General features: G+C 43.0%; 1 protein-coding gene across 4 annotated transcripts in view; it reads left to right on the forward strand.

Moving 5' to 3' along the window:
* The window catches only part of lnx1 (ligand of numb-protein X 1), a 91,860-nt gene that overhangs the window by 48,398 nt on the left and 23,293 nt on the right, over window positions 1–20,169 (forward strand). For 3 of the 4 annotated variants that reach the window (XM_037771245.1, XM_037771244.1, XM_037771246.1), the window contains exon 2: window positions 1,251–1,769. In XM_037771245.1, coding sequence (XP_037627173.1) covers window positions 1,315–1,769 — 455 coding nt within the window. In that variant the 5' untranslated portion in view covers window positions 1,251–1,314. Of the gene's footprint in view, window positions 1–1,250; window positions 1,770–9,229; window positions 9,411–20,169 lie in introns of those variants that run through there. The other variant, XM_037771247.1, reaches the window with a different exon arrangement.

Consider the following 20,169-nt stretch of genomic DNA (forward strand, 5'->3'; position numbering starts at 1 on the left):
GAGGGACGGGCCCCCTGCTCCCGGTGTGATTGTTGACCGGGGCGGACTGTCCTCAGTGCGCCCCAACCGCGTCGTTCCCCCAGGGCTGGGGTTGGCCCACGTAAAAGGCGCCAGGGTTCTGGTTTTGAAACACGGACCAAGGAGTCTAATGCACACGCAAGTCAGAGGGTGCAAGCAAAACCCTGTGGCGCAATGAAAGTGAGGGCCGGCGTGCGCCAGCTGAGGTGGCGCACCACCAACCCATCTCCCCCGCACCGCCGTGGAGGTGGAGCGCGAGGACCAGAAAGATGGTGACGAGAGGTTAACGTCATGCCGCCATAAAGCGGTATCAGTGCCGTTGTATCGGAGCCGTTTTGCGAGTACGAGTACATGAGCACAGTATCGGACCCAATACCCGATACTGGTATCGGTATCATGGCCAGGCACGATACAGGTATCGGTATCGGTGCATTCCTATATTAAAACAGTGGTTCCCAACCTTTTTGACCTGTGACCTGTTGGAAAAATCTATTTGGGGTCCAGTTTCAGATGTCTATGGGCACTTTCATTTAATCTGGGTTAATCGAACTCTGGTGCGGTTCATTTGGGCAGTTGTGAAATCAGTAATCGCACTCTGATGAGGACCAAAACAACCGGTCCGAGACTGCTCGCGAGAGGTGGTCTCTGACCGTTTCCAAGCAAACCAAAACTCAGGCTGCCTGTGTGGGCATTAGTTGAGATGGTCACAGGTAAACGACTGTCTGAGGTTAACATGAGTCTGAGAGGACTGACCTGGACTTCTGCAGAAGTACGATTAATCGCAAAGGTTTCGAAAAAGGTTTCATGTGCACAGTAGGTCAGTGCCAAAAGTGAAAAAACTTTGGCATAAAGAAATAAAGTCTACAATTCAATATATACTGTCATCCACTCCGCAGCCGTGACCCGTTGGCTACGGATGTACTCTCCACCTCTGAAACGTTTCTCCGATATTGTAGCTTGCTAGAGCCTTGAGTCACAGTTTCTCATCTCAAATGTCTGTGATATCTGGATTCTGGCACCCAACAGCACAGCATGATGACATCTTAGATGTGTAACTTTAGCCCACTGCTAGTGTTAGCCTCCAGTCTTTCCTTTGTTTTGCCTCCAGCTAACACCGAGACGTAATCATGACGTCGACACAAAAAGGGTCTATAGATACTTTTACTTAATTAAAGGATGTGAGTTCTTCCTCCACTGCTGCTTCTCTTACACTATATTCCTCTTCCTCACAGTTCCTGACAGATCTCTGCTCTTAATGACCTCCTCATCGGATCTAAGAAGACGTCCCGAGTCCAGATGAGTATCCAGGAGGAGAGCATACAGCCCGAAGGCGCCACGGCGATGGCTGGAGCATCGGCTCCGCCCCTCTCCCCCTCAGACTATGGACTGTTGTCTCCGCCTCCTGACCTGTGCGCCGTATGCGGCCACATACACCAGCTGGAGGAGAACCACGAGTACCTCTACAAAGACGAGGTGGACGACGACCTCGTCTGTCACATCTGTCTGCAGGCGCTCATCCGGCCGCTGGACACGCCCTGCGGACACACCTACTGCCAGGAGTGCCTCACCAGCTTCCTGCTGGAGAGCGATTTCTGCCCCGTGTGCCGCGCGTCGCTCATGCTGCAGAGCTGCAGGAAGCCCAGCCTGCTAGTGCACAAGCTGCTGGACAAGCTGACCGTGGCGTGTCCCTTCATCGACCACTGTACTGAAATGCTGGCCCGTGGCGAACTGGAGGACCACATCAAGAGCAGGTAGGATGGAAGAAGCACAGTTTAGCAGTCTCTACCTTGCAGCATTTGCAGGTTTTTAACTGTATTTTCTTAGATAATCATCTTATTAAACAAGTAAGCAAGTACTTGAGCTTCTTTTTTTACTCCTATTTACCCTCGCTATCTGGTAAAAACTACAATGACCTGCAGTAAACACGCACTCTAGGTTTCCCACCCTCCTCTGCCCACCGTCATTAACCCACAGCTCCAGTCCCAAAGGGGGACTCCAACCAGGCTTTCATCTAAACTAGGCCCAGCTCCTCTGTTTATATATCATTAAAAGACAGGACTTTGGTTTCTCTCGGTGTGGATCTGTTTTCATTAATGCTCATTAACACTCCCCTAGCCCAAAGGCCTCTGGGATAATTAGTGCATCTCACCACACACCACCACCAGAGTGTTTCCTATTCATTTGCACTTTATAAAACTCTATAAACTCTGAAGAATCTTTCTGCCCCTTCTCTGCATCTTATTTCCCACCACCCACCCACATACACCCATTTCCTCTGTTTCTGCTTCCTTCCCTCTCTCTCTCTCTTTTCCTCCACATTGCTTCCCAGTCTTTTCCTTCATGTAGAATGAGTGTCATAATGAGGTGTGGAGCTCTGAGGCCGACTCCCAGAAGGATTCAGCTGCTCTGCCGTAGTTAGAAGGTGTTATCTGTGGAGGTGAGAGGCCACGGCCGGAGGGACGGCGCTACACATTGTGTGCGAGGATGTGGAAAAGATATTGAAACACCCACTTCAACATTTCTATTCTGCTCACTTATACTACTCTGCTCCAGTGATTGTAACTAAACAGTATTTGTTTGATAAAGCTGTTTTTTGTTGTTGGCCTAGTATTTGTAGGGGTGTCATGATACCAGAAATTTAGTGGTCGATACCAATACCAGTGAAATTCCACAATTCTCGATACCATGGTAAAAAGGTATGGATGGATGTACGGATCGGGTAGCGAGTGACAAGTGTTGTTGTTGTTCCTATGTGGTGTAAATGAGCTGATAAATGATATGATAATGTGGTATCGGATCCGTGCATAGACTCACGTACTTTTAGGCTGTATCGGAGGCGTTACTGATACTGATATCTGTATTGGAACAACTCTAATTTTGTTTGATTCTCAAGATGTGTACGGTGAGCTGCTTGCTGGTTGAGAGAGATATTTCTATTTTCAATGTGATGGAAGTTCAAAACGGGTATCATAAGAATAAAGCCAAAAAGGTCAATAAGAATAAATCTCTAAATCTCTTCTGTATCTAGAGGTAGAGATGCATTTCAAGCCCAATGATTTATGTAAACAACACCGTTCGTCCCTGCTCATATCTCTGTGGGTATTTTGGTGCCTGTGATGATGTCAGCGCTCGCACCCCAGAATCTGGCAGCGGGTCAGGAGTTGTAATGACTGAGACAGCCTCGCCATCTGGTCAGAGCTGATTTCATACTCATGGAATCATTCATGACCTTTTTATTGGCCTTTGGTGGGAGAGATTGTCATTCTGGACACAACCAGAGCAATCAGGAACTGAATCTCTGATCGGCAGTATCTCTCGTCGGCGTTGTAACTTTGACCTGTAAGGGCTTGAACGAGCCGATCCCCACCCACTCAGGTATTTTCTTCTTTTTCGCCAGTTACGTGTCGCTACATGTGCTGCTTAAAACAGGTTTTTCTCTGCTCTGAATGTCTCTCGCTCTCATATTTTTTTGTGTTAGTCAAATTAATTTACCCAGAGCTCCGTGTGTGTGTTTTACTGATGTTCTGCCTTGAGCAGGATGGGCTTTCTTTTTTCTTCTTCCTCGTTTTTTTTGTGTGGAAATACTTGTTTTCAAGTACACTTTCAAAGCCCACAGAGGAAGCCTTCAAAGCTTGCGTGAATATTTGGAAAACAAATGAGATTTCCTGGCAGTTACTGTAATTCTGGATGTTTAAATGTGGCAGTTACTTTTGTATGTGACCTTGCTGTTGTGCATGTGTTTCTGTATGTTTGAGACTGAGAGAGAAAGAAAGAAATTAGGCTCCCTTATTACTAAAATAAGGAACATTTCAAACATTTCTGAACAACCACAGAACAAACACTTTGCCAGAAGGCAGCAGGTCTTAATAGGCTATAAAACTGAAAAGCGTCTCTTATGCTATGAAACTGAAAACGCAAAATACGAGTGTTTTTTTCCTCGTCCCTGTGATCTGAGTGATGCCGTCGAATGTGCGTTAGCATGTTGGATGGGTTTTCGTTCACGATGGAGCAACAACGACACGTCGTCCTCGTCTTATAGCCATAGCCATAAAAAAAAGTCCATGCTATTAGACGATATAAAATGATAGCAAATAAAGGACTTATTGGAAAGAGATCTGACATTTAACAAGCCACATTTATAAGGGGTAGGTTACAGAGCAGGGAGTTTATTTAATTTTTTTTATGTTACCTTCATTTTACCAGAATGCTCCCGTTTAGATATAAATCTCTTTTCCAAAGGGAGTCCCGGCCAAGACGGCCGCATAAAAGTTTCACATAAGGCATAAATAACAGGAGGTACCCCGGTAGCTCACCTGGTAGAGCAGGTGCCTCATGTACCAAGGCTGAGTCCTCACTGCAGAGACCCGGGTTTGATTCCGACCTGTGGCAATTTGCTGCATGTTGTCCTCTCTCTCTCTCTTCCCCTTTCATGACTCACTATCTCTATCAAATAAAAGCAACCCCCCCCAAAAAGAAATCTTTAAAAAAAAAACACATATAACAGACATAAAAACAAAACAGCAAAAAGTTAAAAACTACATCAGAAATTTCACATAAAATGGAGAAGTACCAAACTTAAAACTAGAATGGCACTCGGAGAGCGCAGATCTCCGCCAACGTGTGACTTTAAAAACAGATCGCAGCTCACAGCTGGCGGTACCGTGAGGTGGTCGGCTTGTTATTAACTAGGTGTGTTTCCGTGTAACGTATTGGCGGATGCCTCTCTCATTCAGACTACTCTCATTCGGACTACTGCTTGCAATCTGAGGATATATATAGAGAGAGTGTGTGTGTGTGTGTGTGTGTGTGTGTGTGTGTGTGTGTGTGTGCGTGTACAGCCTCTGCTGTTTTCTTACAGTCATTGAGCTCTACCTGAGGAATAAAGTCTCATCATTTTCATTTTTTTACCGTGGTATCAAATTGGGTATCGAGAATCGTGGAAATTCACTGGTATTGGTATCGACTACTAGATTTCTGGTATTGTGACATCCCTAGTAGGTTGTTACAAAGATTGTCAGACTTATGGACACATCATCATAGCTACGTCAGGTGCTTGTAAAATTAAACATTTACGCCTATTTGTTCTCGTGGTTATGACTCGATGATTTCCCCCAAAATACAATAATTTTAAGCCTCTGGTATGATAGTTTAACATTTCTGTGGCAACGCTGCTCTTATTTGCTGTGAAAGTGGACCATTAGGGTTATGCACACAAGGAATACCATCAGCGGCCTCCTCTTCTTTACTCAATATAACATTAATGTATTCTCAGGTAGGTTTTATGGTTTGTTCTTATAACAAGCTGCTAGATTGTCTTTGTAAGGCAAAAAGCCAAGCCCCAAAATATACTACGTCTTTGCAATGCTTTGGCTTCACATCGGTACGAGGATTTGGCTGCTGTGAGTGGGAAATCAAATGGAATAATGGGGGGAGAGTACGTGTAAATGTGTGTATGTTTGTGTGTATTTGTTATGATGGTGTTTTTGTGAGTGTATGAAACGAGTCCTGTGGGGGCAGACTGGTTTCTGTTCACAAACTGCATCCTGTCACAATCCAATTACATTTCCATTTCCTGCGTGCCCTGTGGTCTTGTTGCTGTGTGTGCTCTGTTCAAATACCGCAGGATAACTTATGCCTCAGTATGCACGCACGCATGCATTAACACACACACACACACACACACAGTCAAACTCAGCCTGCAAACACACCACCTCCATCCATGAAATATTCATTCAGACGGGGTATTTACACCAGTTAAGTGTCTTTCTCGAGGGTAGCAGACAGCTGAGCGCTATGAAAATCGGATAAGGTACGAAAGAGAGAAAACAAGGAAAGGAAAGAGAGGGAGAGGAGAAGATGAAGATCAGTCAGGAAAAGTAGTATGATGATGTGATGCTGAGTGAAACTGACGTGACTCTACTTAGAATAAAATAGCTAAATAAATCACTGGAAAAAGGATCGAGGGTGAGATCTGACAGGATGGAATTAAAATAGATTAGCTGCAATATTTCACATTCAAAGTTCTTTATGCCACCATCTCTCCCTCCTGATTTCTGTTTATTACAGGACAAGACAGAGAGATGTAAGAAACATGAAGAGATGATAGAGGAAAGAGACACAGTACACACCTCAAACTGCCTTATACAAACCTATAACAACCCTATTTTCCCATGTTTTTGTGTCTAAGTGGCTAATAGTGACAACAATTTCTGAAACTGGTCGAGTATTGAGGGAGAACGCTGTAACCGAGCTGTGAGGGCAGTGAGCAGTGTAACGTTACATCCACTAAAAGTGCTTGTTTCTGCCACTGACAGGCTCAGATTGTTATTATAACTGTCTGACAACATCCTGTAAAAGACCCTACAGAGAAATAAAACCTTTTTCTCACCTTTCTCTTGATCCGGTCGGTTTGTTATTGTGTCCAAGTCCCGCTCAAGGAGAAGTCTTGTTGTGAAATCTGAACATCCGAATACTCTGGCTCAAATAAATACTAATTCAAAGAGCTCGTCCACATTGTGGACAGATGAGAATCTTTTAGATAACACTAAGTATTCCACTATTCCACCGTTGTCTTCCGGCAACACGTCACCTCGCCAGATTTCAGAACGAGACTTCTCCTTGAGCGAGACTCTTTTCCATAATGTTGTCAGACACTTATAATAACAATCACAGCTAGAGCTGGAAGATATGGCCAAACTCTTCTATCCTGTTAGAGGTCATTTCATATCTCGATAACAATATATATATACTGTACGATGATATAGCATGTTTTCTGGTAATTCAATAAACATTTCTATATGAAGTAACCACAATTAAAGTATTTTTTCTCATTTGAAGAACTTGAGTGCAAAATGAACATAACAGTTTTAAATGAAATTATAGAGACAAAAGAGATAAATATAGGCCTAGTCTATCACAATAGAAAAAATATAGAAAAATATATACGATAAACATTTTTATATCGTTTTGACGATATATATATCGTCATATTGCCCTAATCAGAGTCTGTCATGGCAAAAACAAGCACTTTTTAGGTGACATAAATGACGGTGCCAGCTTGCACCACAATAGCTCCATATTGCAGCCTGTGAGCAGCTGCAGCGCTCTTCCTCAATACTGGACCAATTTCAGACATTGTTATTCCCATTAGACACTAAAACATGGGAAAACAGGGGTCCAGGTTGAAAAATACCAAAGTTACCTTTTAAATTAGGGCTGTTAAAGTTAACGCGATAATAACGTGTTCATGCAAATTCGTTTTAACGGCACAAATTTCTTTAACTCATTAAGGCAACTTGCGATTTTTAGGTTGTAGAAGCTCAGTTTTAAAGCTAGAGTGAAGATACTGGCATCATATGAAACTAGAAAAACACGATGAATCCATCGGTACCAACCATGTCATACTAGTTTGTCGAAAAGGAGGTTAAATAACGCTCCAAATTTACGCTAAATTTTGGCAAGGAAAAACTGGCATGGCCATTTTCAAAGGGGTCCGTTGACCTCTGACCTCCAGATATGTGAATGTAAATGGGTTCTATGGGTACCCACGAGTCTCCCCTTTACAGACATGCCCACTTTATGATAATCACATGCAGTTTGGGGCAAGTCATAGTCAAGTCAGCACACTGACACACTGACAGCTGTTGTTGCCTGTTGGGCTGCAGTTTGCCATGTTATGATTTGAGCATATTTTTAATGCTAAATGCAGTACCTGTGAGGGTTTCTGGACAATATCTGTCATTGGTTTGTGTTATTAATTGATTTACAATAATATATATATACATACATTTGCATAAAGCAGCATATTTGTCCACTCCCATGTTGATAAGAGTATTAAATATTTGACAAATCTCCCTTTAAGGTACATTTTGAACAGATAAAAAATGTGTGATTAATTTTGATTAAATATTCTAATTGCCTGACAGCGTTACTTTAAAAGCATCTTGCTTCTGTATTCAGCACCTTTTAATTCAATACCAGTCACTGCCATCAACATGTAACACAGTCCATCATCACACACCTCTCCTCCGTCACCTCCCAGCTGTTTCCAGCTGATCCCTGTAGACGGGGTTCACCTTTGTTATCGTGTATCCTCCTCTATCTTTCCCTCTGTGTTGTTGTAAATATTCAGAAACTGAATGATTGTATGAATGAATGACGGACTGAATGAATGAGATGTGCACTTGGACAGCGGTTCTTTCTTATTTCTTGCCCCCCAATCTTCCTCTTCCCTGTCACTCAGAATAACAAGCCTCCATCACTGCAGAGAGTATTGATTTGCCGGTGTGTTTTGGTCATGCTCTTTTTATTTTTTTCTCTCCACACATGTAGGCAGATTCTTTTTAGCGATCAGACCAATCTGCTGCACAGGGAGCAGTCCATCGTTGGGGAGGAGGGGGTGAGGGCTCGGAGGCAACATGTCCTCCCCTCCCCTCCTCCTCCTCTCCATCCTCCCCCGTCATGGACCAACATATGTGTGTGTTCAGGGGGGGGAGGTGAATGCAGAGGTTGTGTGTGCGTGTGTGTGTTAGAGTGTGTGTACATGTGTGAAGAGGGCAGAGCCAATCAGAGCATCACCAGGTACCTCCCCCACCCCCCCTAATGTCGTTGTTTGGTCTGCTCCATCTCCCCCCTCAGTGGTTTCTGCTGCAGTATAAGTCACAGCCTGCAAACACACACACACCGACGGAGGCAGACATGCACACACACGAGCGCAAATCCTCTTACAACTAGCCAGTGCCCAGAGCAGATTAAGGGGCTGCACATCTCAAATTGTATTCCAAATGTGCCACCTTTGCATGGGTCCTCCTTCCTCTTCTTCTTCTTCTTCTTGCACTTTCTCCTCTTCCTCCTCCTCCTGTGTGCCACAACGGGACTTCTGCTCTGCACCTGCTTCTTCTTCTTCTTCCTCCGCCGCCGCCGCCGCCGCTCCGTCTTCAACCTCTGGCAACTGGCCCGCTCGCCTCTGCAGCTGAGATGACCAGGCAGCAGCCAGCCTGAGGCAGAGGAGGAAACTCACACAGATATAGAGGTAGAGAGAGAGACAGAGAGAGAGAGGGACCAGAGGGGAAGAAAGAGGTAAGAAGTGAAGGATTAATTCTGATCTGAGAGCGCCTCTGGCAGAAGGAAGGCAAGCAGGCGAGGAGGAGGAGGAGGAGAAGGAGGAGGAGGGGTGGGGGTCAGCACGGCCAGGTTCGGAGAATTGGAGGTGGAGGAGGAGGAGGGGGAGGAGGGGGGAGTAGAAGAGGAGAGAGCTTCAGTGCAGAGAGGAGGGAAAGAGAGGAGGAGGAAGAGGCGACCATGAAGGCTCTGTTGCTGCTGGTCCTGCCCTGGCTCAGCCCGGCCAACTACACTGACAATTTGGGCAACCTGCACATCCTCTACTCTGAGCTGTGAGTACGACACTCAGCCTCCTCCTGCATCCTTTCACCAGCTCATCTCCCCTCCATCAACACTCCATTTGTTTGTATGTGTTTGTTTGTGCCGTACATCCATGTAACTTCTACGTTTTTACCATGACTTTGAGAGTGTCAGTGTGTCTTTGTGGTGTGAGAATGATGATAGAATAGCTTCTGATGCCCTGCTCATTGCTTGTTGTGGCAGTGGGATGCAGTAGAGCCAGCAGGTAGGGCTTTGTGCTGTCCAGGACAGTTTGGATGCTACAGCACTGCAGCATGGCATCTCTCTCTCTCTCTCTCTCCCTCCCCCCGCCCCCCCCCCTTTATCTCTATAGCAGCATGTGTGAGTGTGACTACTGTATTGATTTGAGCCAAATGTCAGCTCACGTTTTTGCTCACAGTTGTCAGTTTTATGTGTGTATGTGTGTGAGAGAAGCTGGTGGACGGTTGTAACCACGGTGTGTTTGTTATGGAATAGACTTTCACCTCAGCATTAAATATTCATAGCTGGCTACTCTACTACTGCATCCTTTATGTAAACATCATCTCTGTTGCATCTAAAATCAGCATCAGGACGTTAAAACAGCACATGCAATAAAAACAACACCTGTTGGCGCACATTTTCACAGCCATTCCTCATGATTGATATTCCATCAATAGCAACGGTTACATCACCGTTAAGATGCACAGCACGTCGGGTATCGTTGAGTTTTGACACCATGGAAACAAACCTCTCACGGGGTAGGGTTGTTGTCATCGTCGGCTGGTCTGTCGACTATTTTTCACGTCTATAAGGTGTTGAAAATATCACACAGAGCTCAAGATGACATCTTTATATTGCTTGTTTTGCCCGACAAACAGTCCGAAACCCAAATGTATTCAGCTGGAATGATGATGTTGGTTGTGACAATGTTTCACGATGCTGGCTGTCTGTGTTGATTTCGCTTGTTTTTGCACTTATCGTTGTATTTATACCAGAGATTTATCATTTTATAGTAGTGATGTTGATCTTAATTCATGTCTTTCTTATTCTTGCTGGGACCACGTTTGTCTTACCGATGTCTTGCTGCAAAAAACGATTGCCCTCCGGGGACAAATAAAGGTGAAGGATTATTGTCATTGTCGGTTGGTCTGTCGACTATTTTTTACAATAAATATGAACCGTTACGTTTAAAAGATTGTTTCACAGAGCTCATGGCGACATCTTTATATTGCTTGCAAACCCAAATATATTCAGTTTACAGTGATATAAAACAGATGGAACGATGATGTTGGTGATGTTGGTTGTGACGATGTTTCACGATGCTGGCTTTCTGTGTTGATTTTGCTTGTTTTTGCGCTTACTTATTGTTGTATTTTACCGATGTCTTGCTGCAAATATCAATTGCCCTCCAGGCACATATAAAGTTGAAGGATCATTGTCATTTTCAGCTGGTCTGTCGACTAATTTTGCAATTAATATATTAACCGTTTAGTGCAAAACATGTTGAAAATAGTGAGAAGTGACCATCGCAATGTCCCAGAGCTCAAGGCAACATCTTTATGTTACTTGTTTTGCCCGACCAACAGTCCGAAACCCAAATATATTCAGATGGAACGATGATGTTGGTTGTGACAGTGTTTCACGATGCTGGCTTTCTGTGTTGATTTCGCTTGTTTTTGCACTTACTTATCGTTGTATTTATACCGTTGATTTATCATGTATAGTAGTGATGTTGATCTGAATTCATATCTTTCTTATTCTTGCTGTAAATACCAATTGCCCTCCGGGGACAAATAAAGTTGAAGGATTATTGTTATTATCGGCTGGTCTGTTGACTATTTTTGCAATTAATATATGAACCATTTAGTTTAAAAGATGTTGAAAACAGTGAGAAGTTACCATTGTAATCTTCACATTGCTTGTTTTTCCCGACCAACAGTCAAATATATTCAGTTTACAGTGGAACATTGATGATGATGTTGGTTGTGGCAGTGCTTCACGATGCTGCTGCTCTGTGTTGATTTTGCTTGTTTTTGCGCTTACTTACCATTATGTTTATACCAGGGATTGATCTATTTATAGTAGTGATGTTGATCTTAATTGATGTCCTGAAATTCAGCATTTTTATTCTTCTTATTCTTACCGATGACTTGCTGCAAAAACAAATTGTTCTCCGGGGACAAATAAAGTTGAATTTTGAAGTTGGAAAGCAGCAAATCCTCACATTTTAGAAGCTTATCAGAATTGTCAACTTATTGAATAATTAACTGATCTACAAAACAGCAGACAGAATATCATCTTTTTCCACTCCACTATATGTCACTCTATCTCTGTTTCTTGGCTGCTCTCCTCCTGAGCTGTGTTTCCCGCTCTGTATTGGCCCTCAGAGTCTCTTTGTGTGGGAGTTAATGTTGACTATATTCAGCAGCGCCGTGTGAAGCCAGGGCTCTCTGATCCCCAAGCTGGGCTACCGCTCCTCTCTCCAGTCTGACGGAAATGTCCCATTATGCTCCGTGAATACATGGAACAATGGAGCGCCGCGCAAATCCCCTCATTTCATTGTATGCTCTCTCCACTGAGTGGGGCTTTAGCTCCTGCAGACACCGAGAGCCCATATTGGACAGCAGTGGATGCCAAGGAGGAGAGAGGGGGGGTGATGGAGGGAAGTGGACCGAATGGGCTGGAAGAAGAGAGGCAGCAGAGATGACATTATTTACATCAAATCCGGCACATACGGGTATGTCGCAAAGTGTCAAGGCCCCGCCCCCTTTTGGTGGAAAGAAAACTGAAGATCTCATAGACTTCAATGCAATCTGACGTATGTTTGGATTGTAATTCTGACAAGTTCGTATGCATTCATATCTCGTGATAGCCAACTGTTTGATCTATTAAATAGGCGTTATCAGTCGCTGTAAGCCCCATAGATGTGGGTCAATGGGGACCTACTGCGCCTAATTCGTTGTAAAAGTGAAAGTGAAACTTAAAAACAACATGTTCTAACATGTAAAACTGCATGAAACGTTACGTTTTGAACACAACAAAAATACTTCTTTAGGTTTAGGCAACAAACGTGCAAGTTCTTTAGGTTAAGGTAAAAAAAACAAAAAAACACTTAAATGATGATTTGATGCTGCTATAACGTTAATGTATGACTGTATTACTGCAGCAGCCTCCCGATCAAGCTAACGTTAGCTAGCATGCTAGTCACTGTCACCAGCATCATTTAGCCATTTAGCACACTGAAAGTGAATATTCACGTAACGTATTAGCCTCAAATGTCAGTGTGAAAGCGTCGGTTAACCCGCTACACAACAGCTTTTCTTCATTTTCTCTCCTGTGACGGCGAGTTTCTTTCCCCCAAAAGGGAGCGCAGCCTCGGAGATGACGCCATGCTGGTCTGGTCTATAGCTTGGAACCATAAAGCTATGCTGGTCTGGTCTATAGCTTGGAACCATAAAGCCATGCTGGTCTGGTCTATAGCTCGGAGCCATAAAGCCCCTCTATTAGATCTGTTTTAGGACACGGCAGGAGAACAAATCCGAGATCAGCGTGTGATTATCATAGAGTGGGCATGTCTGTAAAGGGGAGACTCGTGGGTACCCATAGAACCCATTTTCATTCACATATCTGGAGGTCAGAGGTCAAGGGACCCCTTTGAAAATGGCCATGCCAGTTTTTCCTCGCCAAAATGTAGTGTAATTTTGGAGCGTTTATTTAACCTCCTTCCCGACAATCTAATATGACATGATTGGTTAATGCATTAAAACGAATTTGCGCGTTAACTATGGCAGCCCGAGTTATTACTATTAGCAGTTTGTTTAAAGTAGAACTTTGGAGACACGTTTCAACTTCTCCTGTTTACTCTGTTACCATCTACGAGGGACACGGGATTCTTTTCCCCAAAAAAGGGGGCGTGGTCACGCGAGCCAACACTGGATGACGTTTTGTTTGATGTATAGAGGGAAGAACGGGAGGAGGATGCTTTAACGATGAAAGTGGATGTCGGGGACGTACAGCGGAGAGGAGACAGGAGGGTGTGAGGTCACTTCCTTCCATCTGGCCATACGTTCGGCTGCCATAATGATGCAACGGCCGGTATGTGGGTCATTTCAATGAGCGGTTGTTTGTAAATAAAATGTGCCCACCGAGTGAGGAATACTGACAGTCAGACGGAGACAGAGTGAGTGTCGGGAGTGTGTTGCCGGTGACGGCGAGTTTTTTTTTTGCTGATTATGACATGACAGCGAGAGAAACCAGGAGCAGACAAATGTGGACGTGGTGTTTTTCTGCCTGGCTAGAGAGCAGTGGCACACCATTTGTCTTTATCCCTACTGTTGACAGGAGCAGCCTCCAGCCTCCTTACCACCGCCTCTATCTCTCCTCTATTCCTTTTCTTTTCTGATTCCTCTCACTTTAATGTGATTACTACAGTGGGGTTTATATTGCGTGGGAAAAATGAGAGTGGCTGCAATCTGTCTTACTCACACAATAAATGAGCGTAGGCTTGTATACAGACTATAGTGGCTATACGCGGCGTGTAGATGGTGCCGGGGGAGAGTAAATATCTCTCTGTGATGAAATGCTTAATATGGTTGCTGCCGTTTTACTCCGTCAGCAGCAGCCAATAAAAAAGCAGCACCGGCACACACACACACACACATTGTTTTTTTTTTGTTTTTTTTACTCCTAACACACACACTATTCCCCCCCAGCCCACATGGCCTCCCCTGATGATCACAGTGCAGTGCTGTAAAGCATTAATGATTAATCTATGTTCATTTCTGGGCCTGTGCTGAAATGTCTTAAACACTATGATTAGCTTAGCTTCCGTCCTTTCAGCCCTCATCTGGGAGGTGTTTGATCACAGAGAGCTGATGCGCGCTCCCGGGGTCTCCAGACGTCTTCGGCTCGGACGCTTTCTAACAGGATTAGCCGCCACGCACTCGCTGGTTCCTGAACAATACGAGTGTTTACGGCCCGGGTCCATCTCCAGGTCCATCTCTTCGGCCTCGTGGCGGTTTCAAGTGTGGGGCAGGCTTTGCTAATTAGACGTTTGTTAGGATTAAATATTAATCCCTGCTCTGTGGCGAGGCAGCTCTCATTGTATCTAGCAGGCCAGAAATCCAGGGAAGGCCGCGGGGAGAGTGTGGCGGAGAGATACAAATCAGCCCGCTTCCTAGCCTCCGGAACAACTCTCTAAAAGGAGATAACATTAAATCAGCTTAATTATTTCTGTGCATGGGATTTACAATATGAAGCACGTTCGGTGAATCCGTCGTGGGAACATTTATATGCATGAGCACTAACACAACCAAGCATGAAAGGAAACAAGGACGCATGTAGAGGACAAACAAATACGTCGAACGAACGCATGAATCTCCTGTTACGTATTGCGCTTCACATGAAACAAATACGACTCGCCAAAAACACACATTCGACCATGTATAATTGAAGAGCGCTCGATGCATGTGTAAATACGCCGTCACAAAAGAACAGATGAATAATGTATGCGTTCATTTATTCATGAGCAGAAGAAGAAGAAGTGAGTAGCAGGTCAGAGTTTTTACTTTAGCGGAGCCTTCGTCACAGATGTGTCTCTGTTCAAGCAGAAATACCAGCCAACAAGTGTCAGCATGCAGAGAGGGTTTAAAGAGGACATGTCAGGCTCATCTCCAGGTTCATATTTAGGGTTTCTACTAGAACATGTTTACATGCTTTAATGTTCAAAAAAGACATTGTTTTTCTCATCCTGTCTGTCTGAATATACCTGTATTCACCCACAGCGCCTGTCTCTTTAAAGGGATAGTCCGGGTGTTTTGTACTACTAGTTATCCATAGTAGGTGTAATAACTACAGTACATGGCAGTCAGTGTGCCCCCAGCATTGAGAAACAGACAGGAGCAACGATACCGGAGCAAAGCAATGTACTACTGTGGACGGCGACGGCAGAAAAACTTATTTTATCCACCTATAATAAAGGCTCACCTAAAGATATTGATATCTGTGTAAGTGTACGCTATACTTAGAATATTTTCCGACGGTGAATTGAACTGAAAGTGAAACGTATCCATACTGTTTTTGTCATCTGAGCCTGCTGGCTTTGGAAAGGGCATAAATAAGTTTCACTTTCAGTTCAGTTTCCCCATAGGAATGGAAGAGGAAAGGGCTGTCTGACGTCAAGATAAAGCCGTGAAAATATTCTAAATATAGCGTGCACATAAACGGATATTTTTTAAGGTGAGCCTTTTTTTCTTTTATAAATGAATTCATTTTATTAATTTATTTATTTCTAATTATTTCTATTTATTTATTATTATTATTTCCTTTTTATTTATTTATTTTTATCCCAAATTTTAAACTTTTCATTTATTAAATTTTTTATTTAATATTTTTTTTATTTGTTTATTCATTTTATTTATTTTATTATTATTACCTTTTTTTTCTCCCCGTTGGAAAGGAGAAGGAGAGGGCTGTCTCCAAGATAAAGCCGTGAAAATATTCTAAATATAGCGTACACATAAACGGATATAGATTTTTTTTTAAGGTGAGACTTTTCTTTTATGAATGAGATTAATTGCATTCATTTATTTATTTGTATTTATTTATTTTTATCATTACTATATATTTATTTTATTCACAAATTAAAAATGTTTAATTTATTATATTTTTTATTTTACAATTTTTTATTTATATTTTTATTTATCATTATTATTACCTTTTTTCTCTCCTTTGTTTTTTAATTGTTTGTTTTTCAATTTACAGTTACTATCTGTAATATGTCCATATTATTTTATTTGTTGTGGTTTAGATTGTTGTAGTCTTTTTTCTTAAGGAAACAATTAAAAGCATGATTAAAAAAATAGAAATATTCACATTTAAGAAGATAGAATCAGAGGTTTTTGACTTTATTTCTTAAAGAATAACTCAAAAAATTGATTGATTATCAAAATAGTTGATGATAAATTTAAAAGTTGACAACTAATCGATTAATTGTTGCAGCTCTGATGATATGTCCCATTTAAAGACGGGATTGAGTTGGATATTTTGTAAGAAAAGGTTTTCACTAAATGTAAATATACAATATTTATTTCTCCAGTGCTTTCATATCTGTGCTAAATCATTCCCATCCAGTGTCTTCCTTCCTTAGCCGTATCACTGAAGTTGTGTGTTAACTCTGAGCCTCTGTCTGGCTCAGAGTCTGGCTGGTGTTTTGGGGTCTTTGAGGCGTGACATGTTAAACATGGAATATTTTCTACAGTCTCCTGTCTGCAGCAGCAGCAGCTAATCTGTAGGAGGGGAGCCAGCAGAGTGTGACTGACAGCAGAGAGCAGAGCAGCGGAGAGTTAATCTGTCACGTGAACGCTGCCCTGCTGATGCCAGGGCTTTGGGTCGGGCTGACCAGAGCTGGCTGGGTTTCAGGCAGTTGTACCGCGGCACGATGAGGTAGAGAAACCAGGACACTGCCAACGGCTGTAGCGTGGAACAGAGCGAGAAATATAGACTAAAAGGTGCCAGGAGCAATGTGGGACAGCAGCCTGGTGGGGATTCTCTGCGATCATACAGCTCAGTCGCACAGCAGCTCATTAAATAGTCACAAAATGTAATGTATTGATGCGTGTACATACAGTAGACATGAATTTCACTTTTTTTCGGGATGGTCAGCACAAAATCAATTTGTATGTAATCCGTGTAATTGTGAACCAGGAAGTAGGATGTCAGGGTGGATGGGTGGGTCAAAAAATAGATCCCTGACCGGTGTTCGTATCCCGTGTGAAACCAGAAGTCAATGTTGATTTATGTTATGCCACTTCCGGAGTTATTTTAACCCAAACTATGATGTTTTCCTAAACCTAACTGAGTAGTTTTGTTGCCTAAACCTAACCAAGTCCATCTACAGTGGAAACTGCTTACAGTGATCAACCAGCTTGGGACAGAATCATTCATATACAAATGCTGTTTAAATAATTTGCTTATAGTAATCAAGTAGTCCGCTTACAGTGTTCATTTGAGGTCTTCTCATGAAAACATCTGGAAAAACATTTTAAAACTATGTTAGACTAACGTTAATTGAATTTGTGTTTTGTTTTTTACTTTACTCTCTTGATACTTCGCCTCACGGACTGTCTGCTTTCCGGCTAGATACGTGAGGCTGATGCTGTGTGTACATTGATATCATGACGGGAAAAGAAAGTCATTTTCTCTGAGGATTGGGTTGATAATGCCTGGTCACGTAATGCCCCAAAGTGAAACTCTGAATCGGCAAGAATCGGCAGCGATCCCGTAAATAGGGAAGCGGTCCGTTTCATTACTTTGTATTCATGTTATAAATATACAAATGTCAATTAGATGGTAATCTGTGTGAGAAGTTATGCAAAACAACAAAAATTTGATTATAATAATCATCTGCTTATAGTGATCTACTTGACCCGAACAGACGTGATCACTATACGCGGTTTCCACTGTATTCCTAAACCTAATTAAGTAGTTTTATTTTGAAAAGACTGCAGGGAAAATTGACACGTGTGTCACGTGTTGCTGGACATTCATAGGAAAATGCACGAAAAAATACGTTGTATAAGTCATGCTAAACGTCACAAAAAAAAGGGAAATTCGTGTCTGTGTACTCGAATCAAACAGATTAAATTTCATGACTATTTCAGGAAGTGCCGTGAGACTGTGTTGGATCATATAGAGTGGAGGGGATTACTGTTGTGTACATAGGATTTCACTGCAGGGCTGTTGAGGTGAACATGTGTGAGGTGTATTAGTGAGCTGAGGTCCAGAATAAATCTTCTGTGTTGAGTAAAACAGTGAGATTGCTCTCGTGGGTGAAACCAGATACGACACAATAAACGCTGCGTAAATGTCCTTCCAGCCCGATCATGAGGTCAGGACTCCACTGATGATCGTACACATCGATCGGCTGGAAAACCATGACTCAGAGATTGGGCCGTTACTAACAGGCTGACTGAGCTGGGAGTAAACACACACACAGATGCATTAAGCCAAAAAACCTGCCGAGCCACCGCTCGCTGCACCGCAGCACTACGGAGACACAAAGACAGGATTTATGTTGTTGGTTTGTGTATGCATTCATCTGCAAGGAGTCACACCCAACTAAACCTCTCCTCCTGCTTCAATTTAGCAGATCTGTCTTTAGAAACAGGCCTGGCTAAAATGTCCTCCCACAGCTGAGACCGTCCCCTCTAACCCTCCCCCCCTGCAGCAGATGGGATTACCCCTCACAGCAGGCGGATCCAATCAACACACCAGCGCATCCTCTGATTAACACTCCTCTAGTTCATCATTAACTGGATTACCCTGTCTGTCTTTACGTCTCTCTCTCTCTCTCTCTCTCTCTCTCTCTCTCTCTCTTTCTCTTTGTACCTATCTATCATTCTGTCTATTCCCTCCCAATCAAACTTTACTTTATGCTGTATTATTGGCACGTGGCCCCAGTGTGTGATAAAGCAGTAATTGATTTACTAATCTAATCAAGGAAAAATGTTTAATTCAAGCCTTTATTTCCATAAATTCAATTAATGGTCGCCACCCCCCCCACCCCCCTCCCCATATTACACCAGTCTTCTTGTTTGGCTACTGTGTGTGTGTGTGTGTGTGTGTGTGTGTGTGTCCGTGTGTGTGTGTCCCCCATTCTCGTTAAATCTCAGGAACGGCTTGAGTGAATTTCTTCAGATTTGGCACAAACATCCACTAGTGATGGGTCATGATTTTAGATTTTTTTTCGAATAGTCGTTAAATAGTTTACGGGATGAGAGACTGTGCGGCATCGCCCTGTCGGGGATTCTTTCACAACAATGACCCGCTAGCTGGACATTATCCCATTTATTACTCAGCTACTTACTGAAGAAAATCAATAATTTGACACAAAAACGTTCCGCCAGAGTCCGACATCTGAACTGCGCCCATAGCAACGGTCTGTTATGCAGAAATTACAGACCGCAGAACGCCTTGATTGACCAATCAGAATTGAGTATTCAACATAGCCGTGTAATAGAAAATATATATTTCCCTTGTATTAACCATCGCAGGCGCTGCCTGGTAGTAACGTTACTACCGGTAAACGTGTGTGGCACGTTCAGTTCGGCTCGTTTCTGTCAGCGCATGTCTGTGTATGTGTGTGTGTGTGTGTGCTCGCAAGCGGCGCCGCGCCCCTCGTAGTTTCAGCAGGTTTATCAGCTGTTCCAGCAGCAGAACATATCGTCCTTTAAACTTAACAGAAACAAAATAAAACTCACCATAACCGTCTTGGTTTGTCTTTCCACCGGCCTCCTCCACGGTTCCAACAATATGGTTGGAATAAACTCTTAATCCACAGCGTTAGATGAATAGTATTTTTGCTTGGAATGCACATCCCTAACGTCCACTTGGATTCAAGAATGAACTGATTGGATATTGGTTGTCAGAGTTCAAGGTCATTGTGACCTCACAAAACACATTTTTGGCCATAACTCAAGAATTCATATGCTAATTATGACAATTTCACACAGATGTTTAACAGTATTAAGTGATGATATTTTGGACAGACATGGATGTAAACTGTAACTTGACTGGTTGGCAGAGGCGTACGACCACGAGGCTGTAATTCAAGCTTGATGTGTGTTAGCCAAAAGCTGTTATGGACAAACTCTCAGGAGTTTCATCCCTGAATCAGATGGATTAGATGTGATGAGTAAAGCCAGGGTCCATCAAACATGTCTGGGTTTTAACAAATAGCTTCAGTTCTATCAGGACTGGAGAGTCTTTCTT

Source organism: Sebastes umbrosus, chromosome 5 (assembly GCF_015220745.1).
Source record: "Sebastes umbrosus isolate fSebUmb1 chromosome 5, fSebUmb1.pri, whole genome shotgun sequence".
Classification (NCBI taxonomy): Eukaryota; Metazoa; Chordata; class Actinopteri; order Perciformes; family Sebastidae; genus Sebastes; species Sebastes umbrosus.